Source organism: Podarcis erhardii, assembly GCF_964252035.2.
Source record: "Podarcis erhardii genome assembly, chromosome: 12".
NCBI classification, from domain to species: domain Eukaryota; kingdom Metazoa; phylum Chordata; class Lepidosauria; order Squamata; family Lacertidae; genus Podarcis; species Podarcis erhardii.
Window position 1 is genome coordinate 19,818,166 of NC_138513.1, and position 22,484 is coordinate 19,840,649.

Genomic DNA, 22,484 nt, shown 5'->3' on the forward strand with positions numbered 1-22,484 from the left:
TTATAAAAAGTCTCCATGGACATCCTCAGATCTCTTTCCTTACTTACCAGCAAAAATAAAGCCAATATTTTCACTTCAATGCTCTTCACTTTATCTTTCTGTTTTTTCCTTCCTTATTATAGTCCACTTATTCTGTTCTGCTATGAAGTCCCAGAACACACACTCTTGATACCTCTTAGATCTTTCAGCTGCCCTTCAAAGTTTACTTCTTCTGCAAGGCCTTCTTTAAACTCTACATTTCTTTACTTCTGCTCTCTGACTTACAAGGACCTGTGTGTTCCAGTATGTCCTACAGAGATATATGAGCACTGTAACTATTTTCAAAAGGAGAGTAGGGATTGTTCTTTCACCCCAGCATGCCTTCCTACAACCTGATGCCTTTTTTTTTTTTGCCACAGGCACAATTTAAACCAGTTGTGAGTGCAATCCTATGCTTATTTACTTGAAGTATGTATGTTATTTTGTTTTCTCAAAGCAATGTGCATAGGATTGTAGTCTATGTCTACAAAACACATTTCCCTTCTTTCTTAAAACTGTTATAAGCTGCAGATGCAACCTATATCGTCATATCCACCGACATCATGCCTTCATTTGGACATAACATGATAATAAGCCACAGTTTATAATGAGCCATAGTTACTGGGGGGAAAAATACTCACCCTCCCCTTTCTCTGGCTCAACCACAAAGAGACTGGAAGCAACAACTTCTTCATTTCAGCAAGCTGTAGTTTATCACCACATTGGAACTGCAGTTAGTTTAAACTACAGTTTATTCAAACAAACCAGGATCAGAAACCATGTTTTGCTTTTGACGTGTTTCAGTAAACCACAGTTCAAACTAAAAACACTTCAGTCCAATTCAGATGTAATGGCAACCTATTATTAGCTTATAGCAGATGCTTCCAATCAGTGGCGGAGCATATGACCGCGCTGCCAAGGGTGGGTGCACTCCTGAGGGGGTGGGCGTGGCGCAGAGGGTGCCCTCCCAGGCACGGGATAGCCACTCAGGTGCCACAGGAACAGCGCACCTCCCTGTAGCCAGGGGCAGAGTGAGCCACCCATGGCGGACATTCGGCGTGATGCCCGCCCGCAACTCCCAAGCCTCCCCCAAGCTGTCAAAACAAAGCAGGAAGGTGGGGAATGCCGCTGGCAAAGTGGCGCAGCTCCCCCCTTACCCCAACAGCTCAGGGTAGGCTTGGGAGTTGCGGGCGGGCAGCGCGCCGTATGTCACCACCCTCAGTGAGGGCACCCGGGGCGATCCGCCCCCACCGCTCCCCCTTCCTATGCCCCTGCTTCCAATCTCTTTCTGCCAGCTGTGCCAGAATAGAGGGGGTGTGCTGTAGCCCAAGGCCCAAGCAGGCTCTTTTAATAACTTAGAACTGTGGTTTGGTGTTGTTTGAACTGGGTCTCTCTCCCTGACCCCTCCAGATTTTGTTGCTGATTAGTTTAACAATCCAGTATGAATAAGGGTTCTGGTAAGACGGAAAACTTGCTCAGCCCTTTGTGCCATTTCAGTTGGTCCTAATATAGGCATTGTGCTACAGTACCTGTGCTTTTGTATATTTATATGCCTCCTGCATATTTTCACAAGGCCACGAACTAATCCAAATACTTGGGTAACCGCAACTATTCTTTGAGATTAGATCCTCTTATGGCAACTCCCTCTCTTCCCCTTCCCTGTCCAACCTTGAACAAAAAAGCAGACTCTTTATTAGCAGAAAGAGGGACAGTTCTTGCTTTGCTCTCCTAAACATCACACACATAGATCACGTTTTGCCTATAAAGCCTTGTTGTCTTGTGCTTTTTAATTCTGCCTCAAGTGTACTGAATCATAAAGGTCTCTGTATCTCACTAACTGAACTTGTTCCAATAAAATAGATAATCCTACAGTACCTTCATTGCACCTCTCATCCTCTGAGGCAGCCAAGGTGGCAAAACAAACAAACGAAACCAGAATACAAAATAACCAAGTTTCCCATGGGAAAATATATTTAAAAATCCCGAATTCAGCAAGAATGGAACATTTATAGATAGCTTATTGCAAATGTATTTTTAAAAAGTGGAATTTGCAGGGATTTTTTTCTGGTCATCATTTCAGAAAACAATATTCTAACTCATTAATATCCTAGATTCAGTTTGGTTTAGGAGATTAAGCATCATTCACATTTTCCTATATTAATTCAGCCTTCTCAATTTAGAAAGCATCTGATGAATGAGCGTTTAACAAATTTAGACCCCCTTTTCCTTGTAAACTATAAGGAATAAGCCTTAAGAAGCCGTTTTTATTTTTATCACTTAATCTTTGTATGATGCAAAAATTGTCATTTACTGGCTAATGATGGAGATTCATCTCTTTACAAGGGCAGAGAAGACATTTCAGGCAAGCTCTGAACAAGACAGCCCTTAGATTTTTTAACACTCTAACAGTTTTATGTTTCCTCCCCCCCCCCACACACTTTCTCCAAATTTATTATCTTGGGAAGTTGGAAGAAAGCATAAAAAAGTGAAGTGGTGTCAAGTCCAACTAGAAGCCACATTTTTCTTCTTGCACCTGCAGGTACAAGATTAAAATCTTGATTTAACCATAATCAGGATACTGGAATTTCTTCTTTTTCTTTTTAGTTTGAATGGAAGGATTTGCTAAGCGACATGCTTGTACGCTGAGTGGATTGCCAAGGTGACATTAAGCGCATATCTGATTGCACAGCCTCTTACTGGGAAAGAGTCACATTAATTGTGTTAGGAAGCTTGGATCCAGGATCTGTTTGGAGAGTTTGGCATTATAAAACTATTACTCTAAGAATGCATAGAGCTACAAGACCATTCATGCAAAGGTGCTGAGATGCAAAAGGGGATCGAATTATACACATCAAGTGTATCGATGTGATAGATTACTAACCAATCTCTTGGTAATTCATACCATGAAAATATTGAAAAGGGGAGGGAAGTGACTCTTGTGTTGCCTTTTGCTTGCAAGGTTCTCAAAAGGCAGAATTATGTCAGACGTTCTCCTGAGTTTGAATTCCTGCCTGGGCAACTGTCTCTTAAAGTTTTCACCAAGAATTTTTAAAGCAACACATGTGGCTGTGAGCTTGATGACACACACACACACACACACACACACAGCTTCTTCATGAGTATATACTGGTTTCTTCAGAAGCTACAAGTCAACACCACAATGGCCGTATTCTACCTCCACTGTCTAAGGGAGTATGCCTCTGAAAACCAGTTGCTGGAAATCACATGTGGAGAGAACACTGTTACATTCAGGTCCTGCTTGTGAGAATAGGAAACTCAGCTCAATGGGTCACTGGCTTGATCCGGCAGGGTCCCAGCAACTTAATTGGACAGCTACAACAATCAATGGCCTTTTAATTTACAGGTAAAGAGTTAATATAATTACTAACGTTTCTCATTAAAATGAGGAAAACAAACACATTTATACCATTCGCACGCAACGCTAAGCCAAGCCATGGCTTAGTGCCAACAAGCAAACATGCAGGCTCATGTAAAGAAGATCACGAGTGCCCAAATCCTCTGATCGTGAGTCAGAACAGCACCTCTGTATTCATACAAGCTTTTGGCTGCATCAGCAAACTCCAATATAATATACGCCATAATTTATGTCCCTATAATCTCTCACTTCAACAGAACGAATTCTCTATGCATATGTATTATATACCGATGAGTCACAACAGCACTCTCAGATTGTGCCTGCTAATTCACAAGTTCTTGTCATACTCCCTCATCCTCATCACATTGGTTTCTTATTTTTAGGCTGCTCTAGCTCATGTTTAGCTTTACAGTCCTCACAAAGGCCTTCAAAATGCAAATCATTGGAACAATCCTTGCAACTTAATTGTTCCCACAACTCATCTGAATTCAGTATTATTTAACTTTGGGTCAAGTATGCTGGGCTGCATGGTTTTGGCTTGGAAAAGAGAGGCAGGCCTGCAAAAATGGTTGCAATTCCTTTGACGAAAACGTCATTGCTTTTTCATCTTGCTCTTCATCTCTTTCCCAATTCGCTTTCCAAGAGTGCTCAAGAAAAGATGTGTTGGCAGAATAGCCATACCATTAAGCATCCTTATTTGTAGCAGAGCTTGCTTTTTATTAAACACACAACCATGTCTAGAAATCTCATATAACTGATACTGTGCTGTATTAGGTCCATTCTTAACTCAGGAAACTGCCAGACTCCAGCATTTCCACTTTGCTCCATCCATTTATTAGCTATTCTTTTCAGTTTGGCTGGAAAAAGAGAGCTTCTATAAATTATGTTGTGTCAGTCTAAATCTGGAGGGTTTATTACCTCCCTCTCCTCTTGAATCCTACAGAGATTCTCTTCCATCTACTGCTCTTCTCTCAGCCTGTCACCTGGTTGGTGAGTTTATTGGTCCTGGGAAATGATATGACACAACCCAATGGAGAGCAGAATTCTTCTAACTCCCTTATTTCTTTTCCGCTCGTCCTCTCAACTGCAAATACTTTCTTCTGCATTTTTAAGACTTCACGAACTATCCCTTAAAGCTATTTACTTTGACTCCCCCCCCCCCCCGTTGTCAGAATTCCATCCGATTGGTCTTCAGACCAATAGAGCAAAAATCCATTCCATCACACGACAATGGAGTTGTCATTTTTGCTACGGAATTTACATCCCCTTTAAGGTCAGTACTGATTCTTTTCTTTCAGGAGCTTCCAGTGCTCAGGTCAGCTGTGGGAATACCATTTTGGAAGTCTTACAGCATCCAATTATACTTGTAAGGTAGCGGCTTAGTTTAGCATTCTCGCTACAAGGAGTGCGTGATCAGAATTAACCAACACAGATCTTTGATGTGGAAATGGAATTATACCTGCCACCTCTGTTATCATTTGACAAGAATCAACAGCTGAAAAACAACAATATTTTGACAAGGATCTAATAGTTCTCAGAAACTCAGGTACCACGGCTCCTCATACAAATCTAAAGGGTAAATACAGGGCTGCTACATTTTAGTTCTAAATATGGCAGTTAAGCTAGTCAATTTGTAAGATAATTCGCCTGTCAAGTGAACTCGATGGCAAAACAGCCACTGACTTGAATGACACCAAGATTACATATATTTTCCCTCCCAAGGCATTTTATAATACTGCTGCAGGTCTGTTGAGAGATTTAATGCTCATTGACACTGGGGTAAGGTTTTCTGAGGGAAATATAATCCTACAAGCACATATGCCGGGCATTTTAAAGTAATGTGGGGAAACCCACAAAAAACACACACCATAGAACCACTTACAGATCTGAGCTATAGGTTCAGAGGTGAACACCCTGGACTAACAATTATTCTACACACATTATATTGTGTTTATGCCAGTGGTAAAACAAAAAACCAATAACCAACCACCAAGTGGGGATATATCTTTTAAAAAAAGAAGGCCATTCCAACTTTAGAAATCCCACAAGCGTTAAAAGCAAAAAGCTTAACAATCATTAAATCCTTTGCAAGCCACCAAATCTATTTTGCCTGTAAACTAGCCTTCTTCCCTGGCACAATATCACAACTGTTATGGTTACGATTATGATTTCGCATATTGAAAAGTAATTCCCAGCCTCTCAATCCCTTCTGGTATAGCAATGGTCTAGCAATACTGTCACCTCTAATGTAATATAGGGACCTAAGAAGAGTTTGCTAGATTAGGCCAATTGCCCATCCTGCCCAGTTTCCCTTTTTCACAGCTGCCAGCCAGATGCCAATGGGAGGCCTGCAGACAGGGCCTGAGGACAACAACATTCTCCTCCTGCGGTTTCCAGTAACTGTATTCAGAAGCAGACTGCCTCTGACAGTAGAGGGGGAGAACACAGCCAGCCATTGCAGGTTTGAGTTCCCGTTTCTTTCAATGGCCTGCTGTGTATCACAGAGGAAGCCAAGATGTCAACAACAACATAAGATTAAATAGCAATGCATATCAAATGCCTTACTGCAGCTTGTCGGTGTGTGTTGGAGAGGATCCCATGAATTTTCACTTTATCTTTCTCCATTTTGTCAATGTTCACCCACAGATCTCGGCTGGTAGAATCAAATGGGCCATATGTCCTTGAAGTATAATAATTGTGATCCATATCCTCCTGGAAGAAGAAGAAAAAAGCCAAACACAGATTTAAAACGACTCAATTTCCAGAGGGTTGTTTTTTAAAAAACTGTTTAGAAATGCAAGATTTATTCATTTCCTGCAGAAACTGGTAAAGTTTTATTTCCTTGTCCCATAAATTACGGTGACTGAAGAAAAAAAGAGGGGGGAAACCAGCACATTTTATTATGTGAATACTAAAACAGGAAAGCAGAGCATCAACTCAGCTTGTGATAAATTTCATTTTACAAATGGAATTTTTGCATCCCAAGATCTCAGACAAGCAACTGCTGCAAATGCAGAAATAATTCTGCCCTCTGATGCAGCAATGACCAATAAATGTTTTGGCAACAGCTTCCCCAAGTAGCTTCATGTGTTAGTGACCAAGCTTTTTTGTGGTGGCCCTGAAGCTCCTGTATGACATGCCATCTCCTCTCCTCCTGTAAGCCTTGGGGAGGAGTGGTGCTCTGAGTGTTGGCCAGGAACCCAGACCACTTACATGTGGAGCTCCAGTCCAGGGCAGGGATGTCCAGCTCCACTGGCTCTTCAGGTGACTGGCAGTTGGAGATCTGCTGAGGGGGGTCCTGCTTCTCCTCCAGGGAGACCCCTGGTACAGCTGACCCCTAGTTTGTTCCAGATAACAATCGTTTCTTAGTTTAGATGAAATTTGGAACTATGGTCAATTGAAGACTTTCAAGTTTAACTGCTGCATGCCAAGAAAAGAGAAGAGGCTGGAGGGGGGGGTCAAAAGTGTACAGTGGTACCTCAGGTTAAGAACTTAATTCGTTTCAAAGGTCCATTCTTAACCTGAAACTGTTCTTAACCTGAGACACCACTTTAGCAAATGGGGTCTCCTCTTCCGTTGCCGCTGCATGATTTCTGTTGTCATCCTGAAGCAAAGTTCTTAACCTGAGGTACTATTTCTGGGTTAGCAGAGTCTGTAACCTGAAGCGTATGAAAACAGCCACACACATGTGGTACTTTCATATATTTATTCAGCACAGTAAGCTAAAGGTAAAGGGCACCCTGACCATTAGGTCCAGTTGCAGATGACTCTGGGGTTGCGGCGCTCATCTCGCTCTATAGGCCGAGGGAGCTGGTGTTTGTCCGCAGACAGCTTCCGGGTCATGTTGCCAGCATGACCAAGCCGCTTCTGGTGAACCAGAGCAGCGCACGGAAACGCCGTTTACCTTCCCACCTATTTATCTACTTGCACTTCGTGCTTTCAAACTGCTAGTTGGCAGGAGCTGGGACCGAGCAATGGGCACTCACCCCATTGCAGGGATTTGAACCACCAACCTTTTGATCAGCAAGCCCAAGAGACTCTGTGGTTTAACCCACAGCGCCCCCCGTGTCACAGTACAGCTCAGTAGTTTCTAGTAATTAATGGCTTTTAAGTAAGTTTCCTCTTTTTGCATTCTCTAAATATTTTTTAAAAGCAGCTTTGTGGTTTGTTGCTAAAAGCTGAAACTGGAGGCAAATGAAAGCAAAAATGGAGATCTGGTTTATGTGGAGCCAAAAGGACAAAGCCGCTTAATCTCATCAAAATTAGTTAATCATTTCATAGATGCAAAACTGCAATGCTATATGCAGAACAAATTGCCAACATTCTCAGAACTGGTGTGATTCCTCCGACTTATACTATCACAAGTAAAAAAGATTGTTTACTAGCTCTTTTGACAGGCACCATCTAACTGATATGCCTCTGATTTTCGCATCCCATCCCATCACTCATCTCATACCAAAGGTAGAAAGTATAATCCATTTTTATCTGAGGCCAATGGAAATGACAATGGAGACTCATGCAAGATCATGCACAGCTATGCGAATCCACAGCACTAAACTCCCCTATGTAGTATTTCATATTCGCAAACTTGATAGCTTGATAATGAGATTTTTGAAGCTTTTCAAGGACTTAACTCTAGCACACACATCTCAAGAGACGCAGATAATAAATTTTGCTTATCTGGGGAAAAACACTTGTAATTTATTAGTGACCATTATGAAACATTGGTGCCCACTGTTTGAAAATCAATATTGCTTTACCCTTCAGGTATGGCTTTTAAAAAAATTTACACTGAAAAGTCATTTGCTTGGGCTACGTGGGCCTCTAATGCACAACTGACACGTTGTTCACCGTGTGCCCACTCTGAGCAGCTTCTGATCTTACATCATCCTTAGACATCAGATGAATGCACAACTTGTGGCTCATCAAGTTGAGGTCTCTTCCTTGCCTTTGCAATCCCACACAAGTGGGTCTCTACACATGGATAGCAGATTGTTAGTTGAGCAGATCTGCAGAAGTTCTCTTGGCTGCTCAGGAGACAGCCAAGAGTGCACCTCTTTTTGGATAGATCAGATTTGGCCACAGTCATACATGCCTTACCTTCATCCAGATTGGACCACTTTAAGATTGTTCAGAAAATTCAGCTGGTGCAAAATGCAGCTGCCATAACACTGAGTGAAACCAGAAAGACAGAACTTAAAATTCTGATACAAAACTCCTTGGATTGGTTGCTGATCCACTTACAAATCCAATTCAAAGGTCAACTCCATGGGGCTATTGTGAATATTTATTTTTATTTATTTTATTTATTTATATTTATACCCCGCCCTCCCCAGCCAAGGCCGGGCTCAGAGCGGCTTACAAACAATAATAAAAACAAGAAGAATGATTACAACTTAAAAACAAAAATAAAATACAACATTAAAATAATGGAACATTAAAATATTAAAATGTAGCCTCATCGCAGGAGGAGAAGGAAAAGAAAAAAAAGAGAGAGAGAGAGAGAGAGAGGGGGGGGAGGGAGGGAGGGAATCAAATTGGCTCCAAGCCAAAGGCCAGGCGGAACAACTCTGTCTTACAGGCCCTGCGGAAAGAAATCAGATCCTGCAGGGCCCTGGTCTCATGAGGCAGAGTGTTCCACCAGGCCGGAGCCAGAGTTGAAAAGGCCCTGGCTCTGGTTGAAGCCAATCTAACTTCCTTAGGGCCTGGGACCACTAGGGTGTTGCTATTTATGGACCTTGAGGCTCTCCGTGGGGCATACCGGGAGAGGCGGTCCCGCAGGTACGAGGGTCCTAGGCCGTGAAGGGCTTTAAAGGTCAAAAGCAGCACCTTAAATCTGACCCTGTACTCCAGCGGGAGCCAGTGCAGCTTGAAAAGCACTGGGTGAATATGCTCCCATGGCAGAGACCCCGTGAGGAGCCTCGCTGCAGCATTCTGTACCCGCTGGAGTTTCTGGGACAGCTTCAAGGGCAGCCCTGCGTAGAGCGAATTACAGTAGTCAAGCCTGGAGATGACCGTCGCATGGATCACTGTGGCCAAGTCAGGGCGGGAAAGGTAAGGGACCAACTGCTTGATGCGGCAAAGGTGGAAAAATGTCGCCTTGGCTGTTGCTGTAACCTGCGCCTCCATGGAAAGGGAGGCGTCAAGGATTACACCCAAACTCTTAATGGAAGGCAATGGCACTAATTGGGCCCCCGCAAGAGAAGGGAGTTGGTCCCTCATCCCCATGCCATCCCGACCTAGCTAATATGTGTGCTAAAGTGTTCTTGGTTGGTGGATTTAATTTGGACCAAGTCATATGTTTTAAAATGATTTTGGGTTTGTTTGTTGTTGTTTTTTAAAAAAATCTTACCCCCCTTGAACATGACCAGCAGGAGATACAATCCCTTTTAAAAAAAAATATGATGGGCGTAAAGCCGAATAAACATTTTGAAATTTTAAAAAATAAAATTGTCACATCGCCGCTGTAAAGTCCGAAGGGAAACTTGGGCAGAAAATATGGGGAAAGTTTTGTTATGCTTGTACTTGTTTCCTTTTTGATATGTGCACATCCAGGTGACTTCAGATTCTGTAACACTGCTATGTCCCAGGCAAGTGCAACTAGCCTGAATCCATGTCAGGGATGTTAGCATTATTGCTCTGATAGACAACTTGTGCTCCTGCTTCTAAGATGAAGAGCCTTGGGGCCATTATCACACTACATTCCCAGATAGTTCCGCTTAAGAAGCTTATAGAAGAGCAATCAAAAGATGTGCAATGTTATTACTTGGGAACAGTCAGAAATGTGCCTAGGGGACACATGGGTTTGGTTAATTCCACAAAGTTTACTGCACATACATTTGAGATATGTATCCAACACAGTTCAGAAGTTACATAGACAGAACGCAGACAGCAACATGAAAAAGGCACTTAGCAAAGGCTTGCTTTGATCCCTAAACTAGTAAAAATGTTAAGAGGAAACTTTTTAAAAAAATACATTAAATGCTTTCTTGAAAAAACAGCAAAGTAATAAAAACAAGGAACATGTAAGGAATCGTGGATCTCAGGAATAGACAGCACCAGGAGACTTAGGCTCATTCAGACTTTCTTTTGCACCATGTTTTGCAACACAGGTCCAGGTTTCAAAAGCTCTGTGTAAGAGCTCCTTTTTTTGTCCTGGCACTTTCCCCAGGAAAACCCATGTTTTATTACTGAATCGGAGCAAATGGCAATCAGGTTTTTCGTGGATCACGTGTTTGTTCCGATTCAGCAGTACACCATGAGTTTTCCCAGGGAAAACACGGGAACAAATAAAAAACTGCTCAGACATTTAGCTTTGAAGAGCAGATCTGTGCCTGGAAAGTATAGCATAACAGGAAGTCCAGATCAGCCCATGCCAGAGATGGTAATTTTACCTTTGGTGCTGCCATGGCAGTCCACCAGAAAAAGGAGCCATTGTCCTGGAATCCATTGGGTACCACAAATGCAGCTGGCTAGAACAAAGTTCTTCAATTTGCTGGTTCAGTGGTTGCCAGGTAATGGCCTGTTCACATTTTTATAAACAAATAAATAAAAGGAGGGGTAAGTGGGATTTCATTTGGTCCTATATATCCTCAGACTTTATCCTGACTCCTGAGTCTGAGCAACTTGCCCACAGAGTGGAGGTCAAGTTGCTTCAGATTCTTGCTCATCAACATATTTGTCTCTCCATGCTAATGTCTCTCCTGCTGTACCTTCTGGCTTGCCTACTCAATGATCACCAGGGTTGACTGTTCCTCCAAGACAAACAGCTGTGACACCATCCCAAGCAGCTTCACAGAAGCAGAACATAAGCTGTAAAACGAAACATGTTCTTTCTGAATCCTTGTTTTTTTTTTTAAAAAAAGCTGCAGTTATGGTTAAGAATTGTTAAGAGATGCAAGATCTCACCTGAGCATTGTAAAAATGACGCCAAGCATTCCTCAAACGGTGGAAGCAAAGCAAACAAAGGCTAACTAATCTCTAAAGCAACTCATGTCCGTCTATATATGTTATGTACTGAAGTTCTCACCCTGGGCCAGCAAGGGGATACTTTAGATAGTTTTCACTCAGGTCCACATATGCAAATAAGGAATTGAAAGTGACGTTCAGTGATTGAATAGTTACAGAAAGTTGTTACTGTTGCCTTGTAGTTGAGCTCTATATAAGTAGGTTGGCTGAACCCTTCAGCTCAGTTCTGTTCTGGCCTGTGAATAAACAAGAGCTGTTTGAAGAATCGCTGTGTCGTCTGATATGTTCACCCACAACTTAACAGTATAAAGTCTAGTTTCACCCCTTATTATAAAAACAAACAAATAACTCTAGGGGGAAATCAACAGACACCTACTTCTTCCTTTGATTGGGTTACCCACAATCCTGCTTTAATTGTGTTTTTATCTTGTATTTTATTCTGTGAACTGCCCTGAGACCTTATGATGAAGGGCAGTATATAATTTTAATTAATAAATAAAATAAATAAATCATAATTAATCATACTGAGTGCCCGTGGATTGTAGTAAAAGAAATGTACAGCTGTTACCTACCTTTTAAAAATTTATAATAAGGAATCAGAAATTATTCCATATATAAGCTTTAGAACTCACAACTGCAGTGTGCAGGATGCAGACATTAAGTTAAATGCACTCTTGAAATGGGACCTCAATCCATGCTTTTCTTTTAACAACCAGCAAATCAAATATTTAATTATAGCCTCTAGCTCAACAATATAGGTTGCGTGTATAATAGCTGATAAACAGCTACTCAATAACAATCAGAGTCAGTTCCAATTAATATATCATTAGAGCCAAAGGAATGAGAACTGCTTAATAAATGTAATAGGAGAAGCTTCATTTCTGACACTTCCACAAGAAATAATTTCTGAACACCTAACATTTTAAGTAAGGGGGGGGAACCATATGAAGGAAAGAGGAATGAACATTGGCTCTTAAAATATTTTGTTTGTGTATCTTGATGCTTTACTTGATGCTTCCAGAACATCTTTAAGGGCAGCCCCACATACAGAGAATTACCGTATTTTTCGCCCTATAGGACGCACTTTCCCCCCCGCGCCTGGGGGGGAAAATAATTTCCCCCCCTTTATTTCCCCCCAAAAAAACTAGGTGCGTTCTGTGGGCTGGTGCGCCCTATGGGGCGAAAAATACGGTACAATAATCTAGCCAGGATGTCACCAGTACATGAGTTACTATGGTAACAATATTCCTGTCCTAGAACATCTGTAGCTGGTAAAGGTACTCCTTGCCACGGAGGCCACTTGAGCCTCAGTGCATTTAGGAACAATGCCATTGTCTCAAGGGGACTGCAACCCCATCTAGAACATGCCATATACCCAATTCCTGGATATGAGAACCTCTGTCTTATTGGGATTCAACATACTGCACGGTCAGGGGAAAAAACAATGCTGTCCAGGGTTGTAAAGACTGCGAAGGGAATAATTGGGTGCACTCTTCCCACCTTGGATCAAATCTATGCTTCTAGGTGCCATAAGAAAGCTGCAGAGATAGTGCAGGATAGTGCACACCCCGGAAATGATCTCTTCCAGCTTCTGCCTTCTGGAAGAAGGTACAGGGTCATAAAGACTAGGACTAGCTGCCTGAGAAACAGTTTCTATCCAAATGCGATTTTCGTTTTAAACACAGTGTAAGGTAGTCTTTATGTGAGTATATTGTATTCAATTATAGGGTATCAGAGTTTTTAGGGGCTAACCAGGCTGGGAGAGCTGGGATAGCAGGCTTGTGGGTTTTTGAATGTCTGATGTAGATTTTTTCAATTTCGTTGTTCTGTATGGGACAATGACAATAAAGATTACCGTATCGTATCGTAAGCCCTCATTCAGCTCATCACTCTTATTCCCTTTACATCTTCCACCTGTTAGGTTATTGCAGAAAAGAGGAAGTCTATAGATGCATCACAGGTCCTCATCCAGAGCCCTCTCGCATCTCTGTTCAAATTACCCCAAATCCCAATCTTTCTATTCATGGGTGCTAATCTCTTGACAAGGGGAAGATGAATCAATCATACTGTAATAAATGGTCTCATTTTAATGTTTGCAGAATGTAGCATTTAATGGTAGGAGAGGCGTTGCTGTGAATTTCTACTACCACTGAAGCATGCAACTCTTAAATGGCTACTTTATATAATAAAGTTTCCATAAACCGGTTTCTATTTTGTTGGAAAACAATCTTATCATTTCCACTGGTGGATTTAGTATGTCTCAGCATGGCATTCCTATACCGTAATACCGTCTGCCATGGCTAGATTTATAGACATCTTGAAGAAGCGAAGCTGACATACTGTAAAGATTTATTTCAAATTGCCCTCTGAGAGATAGGTATGCAGTGCTGCAGATCTTGTAAAGCAGCTAAGTACAGGGTAAAAGGTCTTGAGCAGAATCAAATATTCAGAAGTACTACAAGATAGCGCTGTGTTTGGAAGGGGTGGGAGGAGACCTCCACTTTAAGTAATAAAAAAAGCTGTCAAAATAGGGTTTTTTAAATAGCCAATTGCTTTCTAGTGGACATTTGAGCTCCCGTTTGGAGAAAAACAGGATAAGTCCTCTGAGTCAAAGCAGTAGGACAGGGCTTCCCCTTCATGCAGAGAGAAAGGAGATATTTCTGGCTTGAGGGGGAACATATTCAATTGGTTTAATCGAACAGGGAAGTTGTTTTGGAGAGTCTCTGCTGGTGTGGTTTCTGAACTCAGTTTTAGTTCAGATAGTTGCAAGCCTGAACCCACAGCTTATCAAGTGCTTCTTTGTACTGTTAATACTGATTATCAATCTAACCATTATCATCCACTAGCCTTCCTCTAAAGAACTGAAGTCTGTTGAGTTAAGCCTGTACTCTATGGTTGAACTGTATCCATCATTACTTCTCTGGGTTTCGCTTTGCTAGATTATTAAAATACATATGCAGGTACCCAATGAGGACTGAGATGCTCAGTGGCCGTGAAATGCTTTCTAAGTGAGGAGGGAACTGAGGGAGGGCAGAGGCGGAACAGAGTGGCTCGAAGCCTAAAGAGGAAGCCCTTCACGCTGCCACATTTTGTTGCTGATCCCACACATACAGAACATACAGTGGTACCTCGGGTTAAGTACTTAATTCGTTCCGGAGGTCCGTTCTTAACCTGAAACTGTTCTTAACCTGAAGCACCATTTTAGCTAATGGGGCCTCCTCCTGCTGCCGTGTCGCCGGAGCACGATTTCTGTTCTCATCCTGAAGCAAAGTTCTTAACCTGAAGCACTATTTCTGGGTTAGCGGAGTCTGTAACCTGAAGCGTATGTAACCTGAAGCGTATGTAACCCGAGGTACCACTGTACTAGGGCAGGGAGAGGACAAAATATTCGGTCTTTACTGCAAAGGTCACAAGTAATCAAATGAATAGTGCTATACTTTGTAAGCATCCCATGAACCACCCTTTAGAAATTATTAGCCTTTTTTCTCCTTCCCTGATCACCCCAGCTACAACAGTAAAGGTAAAGGTAAAGGTAAAGGTAAAGGTAAAGGTAAAGGTAAAGGTAAAGGTAAAGGTAAAGGGACCCCTGGGGTTGCGGCGCTCATCTCGCTTTATCGGCTGAGAGAGCCGGCGTACAGCTTCCGGGTCATGTGGCCAGCATGGAGTCTTGTCTAAATACAGAATGTAAACCTGTGCTTGCTTTGCCTGCAGTGCCTAGTGTCTATGCCAGTGTTTCCCAACCTTGGGCCTCCAGCTGTTTTTGGACTACAACTCCCATCATCCCTAGCTAGCAAGACCAGTGGTCAGGGATGATGGGAATTGTAGTTCAAAAACAGCTGGAGGCCCTAGGTTGGGAAACACTGGTCTATGCCATAGAGGAGGGGTGGGGAACCTTTGGCCCTCCAGATGATACTGAACTACAACCCCCATCATCCCTCGCCATTGGCCATGCTTGCTGGGGCTGATAGCAGTTGTAGTTCAGCAACATCTGGAGGGCCAAAGGTTCCTCACCACTGCCATAGAGGAACCAACCACCACACAAAATGAAACCATCATGCTTATAATTGTTGGATATTATTGAATGGTCTCTTCCCAATGCAAAAAGCTGCACTGTAATGACAATCCTAACTTTTACATATGCTTCATAAACAGCTGTGCCACCAGGGTTTTCAGAGAATATGAAACACTTCTGCTTCATTTTTCATGGTGGCTTCTCTTCTATTGTACGTCTAAAATTAATTTCACACTGTTTTAAGCAAGAGTGCTGTGTGATGGTCCACAAACATAAAATGAATTCTACGTCTGATTCCTTTTTCCCAACAGTGAATGTGACGGAAATATGGTAAGAGCTGACAATATTTGCAGCTTTGTCAGCAGAGTAGGACCACAGCATCGAAGCTGCACAAAGCGCCACAGAAAAGTATCCTTAGCATGAAGAGCTCAAGATAGACTACAAACACACAGACAGAAGAGGAAAACACTAAAGACAGACAATAATAGTTTATATAAGAGGTCTATGCCAGGGATAGCCAATGTGGTCTCCTTGATATGTTGCTGGACTCAGCCTTAACCATCAGGGCCAATGGTCGGGTATGATCCAGATCAACATCTGGAGGGTACCATATTGGCTACCTTGTTATCCCTTTGTAAGGATTTGCACTATCCATCCAAAACTAAGACTGAAATTCCCACTTTCTCTGGCTTCAGTTTAGACAGCTGCAGCATGAGTTCCTGGCACAAGAGAAAGATGGATTTCAGCTAATCTTTATGCTGTACATTCTTCAGATTGTTGATTATGCCAGAAAGTTCACTTGCTGTCACTTGATCACGGAGACTCTGAATATACAGAAAATTAAGTCCCTGCTAGGATCTTGGCAGTAAGGAAATTGCAAAGATGTTCATTTGCTATGTGCTCAGGTTTAAAAGAATTGCAGTGAATTAAGCCATTACAAGCATCTTGGCAGTAAGAAAGCTGCAAAGCTGTTTGAGGAATGAAAGTGAGGTAACTTTTGAGATGCTAATAGTTTCTTTCATACAAAAGCTTTTGCCATGTGAGAAAATGCGGCGTTGCTTGGAACAGAATTTTAAAATGAGCAAAACTGGCTTACTTGAAAATTGGCATACGTGAAGATTAAGGGTGCAGTCCCATCCACACTTACCTAGGAGAAAGTCTCATGGAACTCAGCTGGGCTTACTTCTTAGTAGATTTGTAAAGCACACTTACCTGGGAGCAAGTCCCACTTATAGCAGAACCCTAGGCATGTCTATTGACAAGTCAGTCTCACTGAATTTAGAGGTACCTACTGTCAGGCAAATGGATGGATACACATCCAGGAATAGAAGCTGATAGGGTAATGGGAGGAATTCCAGATGACTCTGTGGTCTTCCTTGACAGATTTAAGATGCCCAGCATATGGCAGGGTATTAGATAAGCTGCTACACCAAAGTTATTACAAAATAACTGCTTAATTGCTCTCAAATGCATCCAATTGCTTGGTAGTTCTCCAGCCAAGAAATCAGTGAAACAAAACAGAAAGTTGTTATTAACTTCCTTATTTATTGATGCATAAACTAGGATGGCTATTTCCATCTGGACTATGAACTTAATTCTTAATTCTTGATAAGCTCAAAAGTTACTTTGGATTAAGTTATCTAAACTGTATTTGAATCAGTTGCTGGAACCAGGGTTATAACAGCATGAACTATTAGACAAAATTAACTAAAGCCCAGCTTTCAGTAATACCGTACTGGCCTGGAATATAAGCCTCACTTTCCCCCCAAATTCCAACCGTGAAAAGTTAAAGTGCGGCTTATATTTGTGACCTTACAGTATGCAGCCAGGAGCATGGGGCAAACAGCACCAGAAGGGGTGCCTGCCCCGCACACAGTCCCCGTCGTCTCTCCCAAGGCTGGGAAGGGAGAGCGAGGAAGGGGAAAGGCCACCGGCAATGCAGCACAGCTCCCCCCCGCCCCAGGAGCAGCGAGGAAGGGAGCAGCTTATATATTTTTCTCCCCCCCTCAAATTTTAAAGGTGCAGCTTATATTCAGGTGCGGCTTATATTCGGGCCAATACAGCACTTGAGACCTGCTCATATGAGCACATTAAGATGCCTTGTGCTGAACTAAGTTAAAGAGAATGTGTGGCCCTCCAGGTGTTGGATTTTAAATCCCCATCGGCTGTGGGCAGCATGGCCAATGGTTAGAGATGATGAATAGCCACAGTTCCCTCATGCCCAATATGGCTTCAGTGCCATCTACCCTCTCAGCCTTGCTTGATAAGATCCTTTTAACTTGACATGCCAGGGATTGATTTGTTCATAATTCCTGGGTAGTGGACGCCTAAGACTTCCTACTATTACCATAACTTTTCTATTTTAAACTACTTCGTTGTCAGCAACGTGAACAACTTACTTGGAGAGAGGCCAGGATCGGAAGAATGTCTAGAGAAGGGGAGGCAACTTCTCAGTAACTTAAACTCCAAGTCAAAAAGTATTCAGGTAGTGTGATAACCACCAAAACTGCTTGCCTGCTATACAGTTCTATGTTGCCTCAGTATCATATGAAGTCCCAGTGATATGGGCTGACATGGATCATATCATTCTTTCCCATCCCAGTGTGGCTCCCCACCCACAACTGGCCCACTAAGGTGGACATGAGAAAAACAGTTGTATCCTGCATGATGCCAGGGCACCAGAGCCAAGTGAGCCACAGGGGAGGTTTTTCTGCAACTACCCCACCATCATCTCCATCACATATGAAGTAGGCATAAACCAAATTGCAAGAATGAATGCAACAAATCAGTGATTCTGGACCATTCACGAGGTTTCTCCCTCATAATATAGCTGATGGAAATGTTTAGGATTAGTGAGCATGTGAGACAGGGCCTTCTCAGTGGTGGCCCCACCGTTGTGGAGATTTGTCCTGTTAACAACCATTTGGCTGATTCATCTGGCATTCAAGAAGGCCTTAAATATGTATTATTTTACTAAAAGAGAATTCTAGTGATTTAAGTCATTATCTCTTTGCACATATATGTCTGTATCCATTCAGTGCTTCACACTCTGCCTGCAGTTCTTTTTTTATTTCTCTTTGTACAGTATATTACTTTGAAGGGTTTAGCCCTGAAAAGCAACTAAATCATAGTGGAAATAAATAAATCAAAAGTACTAGTTTAGGGCCTCTCCAATTCACTCTCTGTTTCCCTAACCCCTGTCTGCACCCTGACCCTTTCCAGTCTTGATTCTCCATAACTGTCCCACTCCCAAGCTTCTCTGAAAGATTTGAAGTGTAAGAGCAAGCTCATTGTGACTTTGTGTGCTTTGGCCTCGTGTAAAAAAAAGTGCTGGTTTTTAACCTTGGCTTTTATCTCATTTCCTGGGGTAAGTTCAAGCACGTGGTCCTTGGGATGCTGCTAGGCAGCCAAAAGTAGATATTAAAGAAGCTCAGATTTATTTATAAAACACTCATTTTGGTTTGTCAACAAATTCTCCCTTGCAGAACATACTTCCACAGAGGATTAGCGAATCACATAACAATATCTGCCTCTCCACACCAGATAGGAAAACATTTGCCTTGCTTTATGTAGCCTGGTTAGCCATCTAAGGTATTTTACATGAAATCTTTCCTATGAGCTGAAGGAGCCTCTGACACAGCACATGCTTTGGCCCCTGGCATTTACTTCTCTGTAACACATTGGTGATGGGGTTTTTTTTTTAAATCCTGCTACAAATAGTAGGCTGAACTGTCATTCAAATCATCCAGCCTCTCACAGGGGAAACTAGCAGGTCAGAGAGAAGCTGACATTCTAGTCTTCTATGTGCAGGGGGTTAGACACACACACACACACACACACACCATATTTTTCCATACATAAGATTTTTTTGCTTTAAAAAAATTGTCAAAAATTGGGGGGGGGTCATCTTATACACAGATGGTATAAGGGGGTTCGGGTTTCGGCTCTGGTGTGAATGGCCTGGGCTCAGGTTTGAGTATGGGCTCTGGCTCAGGCGGCCTGGGCTTTGGTGCGGGTGGCTCAGGCTCTGGCCTGATTTCTTAATTGGGGTTTAAAAAATAGGGGTTATCTTATAGAGTGTCTTATACACAAAAAAGGCAGTGTGTATTATGCCTGGGTGATATATTGGTATATCGCCCAGGACCGGTAAAAGTAGCAGATCACGATGTCGGTTTCACTCAGTGGTATATCGCTGGTGAAACCGCCATTGTTCCAGAGTCCCTCTGCTAGCAGCCTCTGCTGGAGGGAGTCACAAGAGTTCCTTCCTCCAGCGGGCACTGCTAGCAGAGGGACTCAGGAACAATGGCGGTTTCACCAGCAATATATTGCTGACTGAAACTGCCACCCACTCTGCCCTCATACAATGGAAAGGGAGAAACAAGCTGTGTCGGCAAGGCACCAATACAGCTTGATCCTCCTTCTGCATCTTTAAACTGCTCAGCTGAGGAGTATGCAGCTGCCCATGCCTTAGTCAAGCAGTTAAAGGGAGCCCCCAGCCTGGCACTGGCTCCCGCAAGCTGGCAGCAGTGGGGGCTCTGTGAAACTGCTCAGCTGAGGGGAGCGCAGTTGCCTCTCCCTGCAGCAAGCAGTTAAAGGAGTCCTGATGCTCTGAATGCGAGCAGCAAGAGGACCGGGGCTGTTTCAGCTGGGCGGGGGCTTCCCTACCCCCAGCTGAGTGGTGCAAACAAGCTGCATTGACCCAGCCTGTGAGCCTGGGTGAAATGGCCTCAGCTCTCAAGGTTAGAGGTGTGGGCAGTTTCACCCACTGTCTTGACAGTAGAAGCCAATGCATCTTGAATCAGAATACTTGATGTGCACCATGTTCCTGGAAACTGTGTTGGTCCATATGCATATCACTGTTGGTTCAAATGAGTAGGTTGAACAGCACTTGGGGCCGACCTTCTGTAACAGAGCACCAACCCTCTTAAGTAATATAGTTTCCCACCCACTTCTGCTTCATGTTATTGCTGAAAGAAGCAGCTACTAAGAAACCTCCTAAGAATGACATTGGGATAGTCTTCACTCTCTACCATTTCTTACAGTTCAAGGAGGGGTGGGGGAGCTCAAAGCTAGGAAATACAAATATAGTACCAGGTGGCTTTGGTCAAGATGAATGAAATCATAAGGAGTGCTGCAGCGGAGATCCACTGCTCTCTTGGGAGAGGAGACAGCAGATATCTATGTGGGTCTGCTTCCCCTCCTTTCCTTCTTCCTGTTCAGTTCTGCCTCCTAAACAAGGAGCTAAGTTTAGCACCTAAGCAAAGAGCCTGTGAATACATTTACTCTAAAATATCAATCAGGGCTGGGAGTTCACTCAAAATCACTTTGTATATGGGGTGAAAATGGGGGAATCAGAGCATGATGCAGCTTCCATGCAAGAAGACACTGAGTAGCATCCTTAATGCAGTAGCCATTTCAGCTTTTAACTGTGCCTTATATAATTTAAGTGTTATATTAGATTGTCAGTCAAATGTTCGGAATGTATATGGGAAAAACTTGGATGAGGGTTTGCTGAGCCCTTGCATAATAAACAAGTTTGTTTCCCTATCTCTATCTGGTACCATACAATAACTTTTCTCAGAGTTCCAACACGCCTTTCATCCCAGGTTCACTGGGCACAAATAACAAGCCCCCTCTCCTGTATCTCCTGCCCTCTTCATTCACTGCCATCACATGCTCCTTCCTACAGCCTATATGCTTATCTTATTGCTGTGCATGCTGCACAATGCACAACTTCCCTGGGCCATACTTCCCATATAAACACCCTCAGGGTGGTTCGCACAGTAAAACTAAAACAAATATAATATACTAAACAAAAATGTAAAATCATGAATAAACAGGGAGCATTAAAAACAAGCACAGCATAATTATTAAACAGTTGAACAAAGAAGAAATTGCTTTTGCCTGGTACTGAAAATTTATCAGAGGAGGCACCAGGTAAGCTTCCTCAGGAAGAGAACTCCATAAATGGGGTGCCAACACTGAGAAGGCTCTCTCCTCAGTTGCCACCTGCCTCACTGCTGATGAGAGAAATGCCTCAGATAATGAATGGGCAGGGCGATGTGGAGGTGATGCTCTGATATCCTGGTCCTAAGTCATTAAAGGTGCATTCCTGTCAGGCCTTTGGGACAGATGTCCAGGACACCACTCAGCAGCAAGAGCTGAAGGGCCCCTAAACACAGCAGGGTTGGCTTGCCACATTTTGAAGAAATACACATTGCATGCAAAGTGCCTAGCTGCACCACTGCAACTCATGCAGGGCTTTAAATGCAAGAACTGCTGCAACCACAGCTTCTTGTTTCTCTGTGCTCCTCACAATCAGATCACAAAGGCAATATAATAAATGATTTAATATTGTTTTTCTAATTCACCCTGCCTAGTCTGCCTATTTATTTGACTGATCTATTGTTTTCCCAGCATCTAGAACTTCAAGAGGTTATGTTCAGACATGAGGTAAGAGAAAATCTGTGTCTTGGTTCCTGGGCAGAAGCTCTCCATGTTAAACCTGCCCCTTCTGAGAATGCAAACCATGTTATTCAGCCATATTCGCATATCACCTTCCCTGAACCTGTGTGGATAGGGATCAGAGCCAGTGTGGTGTAGTGGTTAAGAGCGGTAGTCTCCTAATCTGGGGAACTGGGTTCGCGTCTCTGCTCCTCCACATGCAGCTGCTGGGTGACCTTGGGCCAGTCACACTTCTTTGAAGTCTCTCAGCCCCACTCACCTCACAGAGTGTTTGTTGTGGGGGAGGAAGGGAAAGGAGAATGTTAGCCGCTTTGAGACTCCTTAAAGGGAGTGAAAGGCGGGATATCAAATCCAAACTCTTCTTCTTCTTCTTCTACAAGCCCTACCCTTTCGAATCCTCATGCACGTCACCCTGCATGAAAAAAGGGGTGGCCTCCCTTGCCCCATGACCAACGTCTACTCAGGTTCTGGTTGTCTTGGCCTTGGGAATGGGGCAAAGAGCAACTCTTTTCCAGAAGCAGCAGAATCAAATCCAAGAAGAGAGCAGATTTAAAAGAAACACCTTGGAGAGTAGCAGAGGTCCTGTCTCAGAAGTCTTCTCCTATCATACAGTCCCACATTAAAAACACAGTGACTTTTGCAGTC

At 43.0% G+C, this 22,484-nt stretch overlaps 1 protein-coding gene across 3 annotated transcripts in view; it reads right to left on the reverse strand.

Annotated features, from left to right (window-relative positions):
* PLXDC2 (plexin domain containing 2) overlaps positions 1–22,484 on the reverse strand; it is a 263,873-nt gene that overhangs the window by 118,495 nt on the left and 122,894 nt on the right. For all 3 annotated transcript variants that reach the window (XR_014161530.1, XM_081882173.1, XM_081882174.1), the window contains exon 3: positions 5,960–6,106. Coding sequence is in view for 2 of the 3 variants with exons in the window: in XM_081882173.1 (XP_081738299.1) it covers positions 5,960–6,106 (147 nt within the window). In the remaining variant the exon portion in view is untranslated. The remainder of the gene's footprint in view (positions 1–5,959; positions 6,107–22,484) is intronic.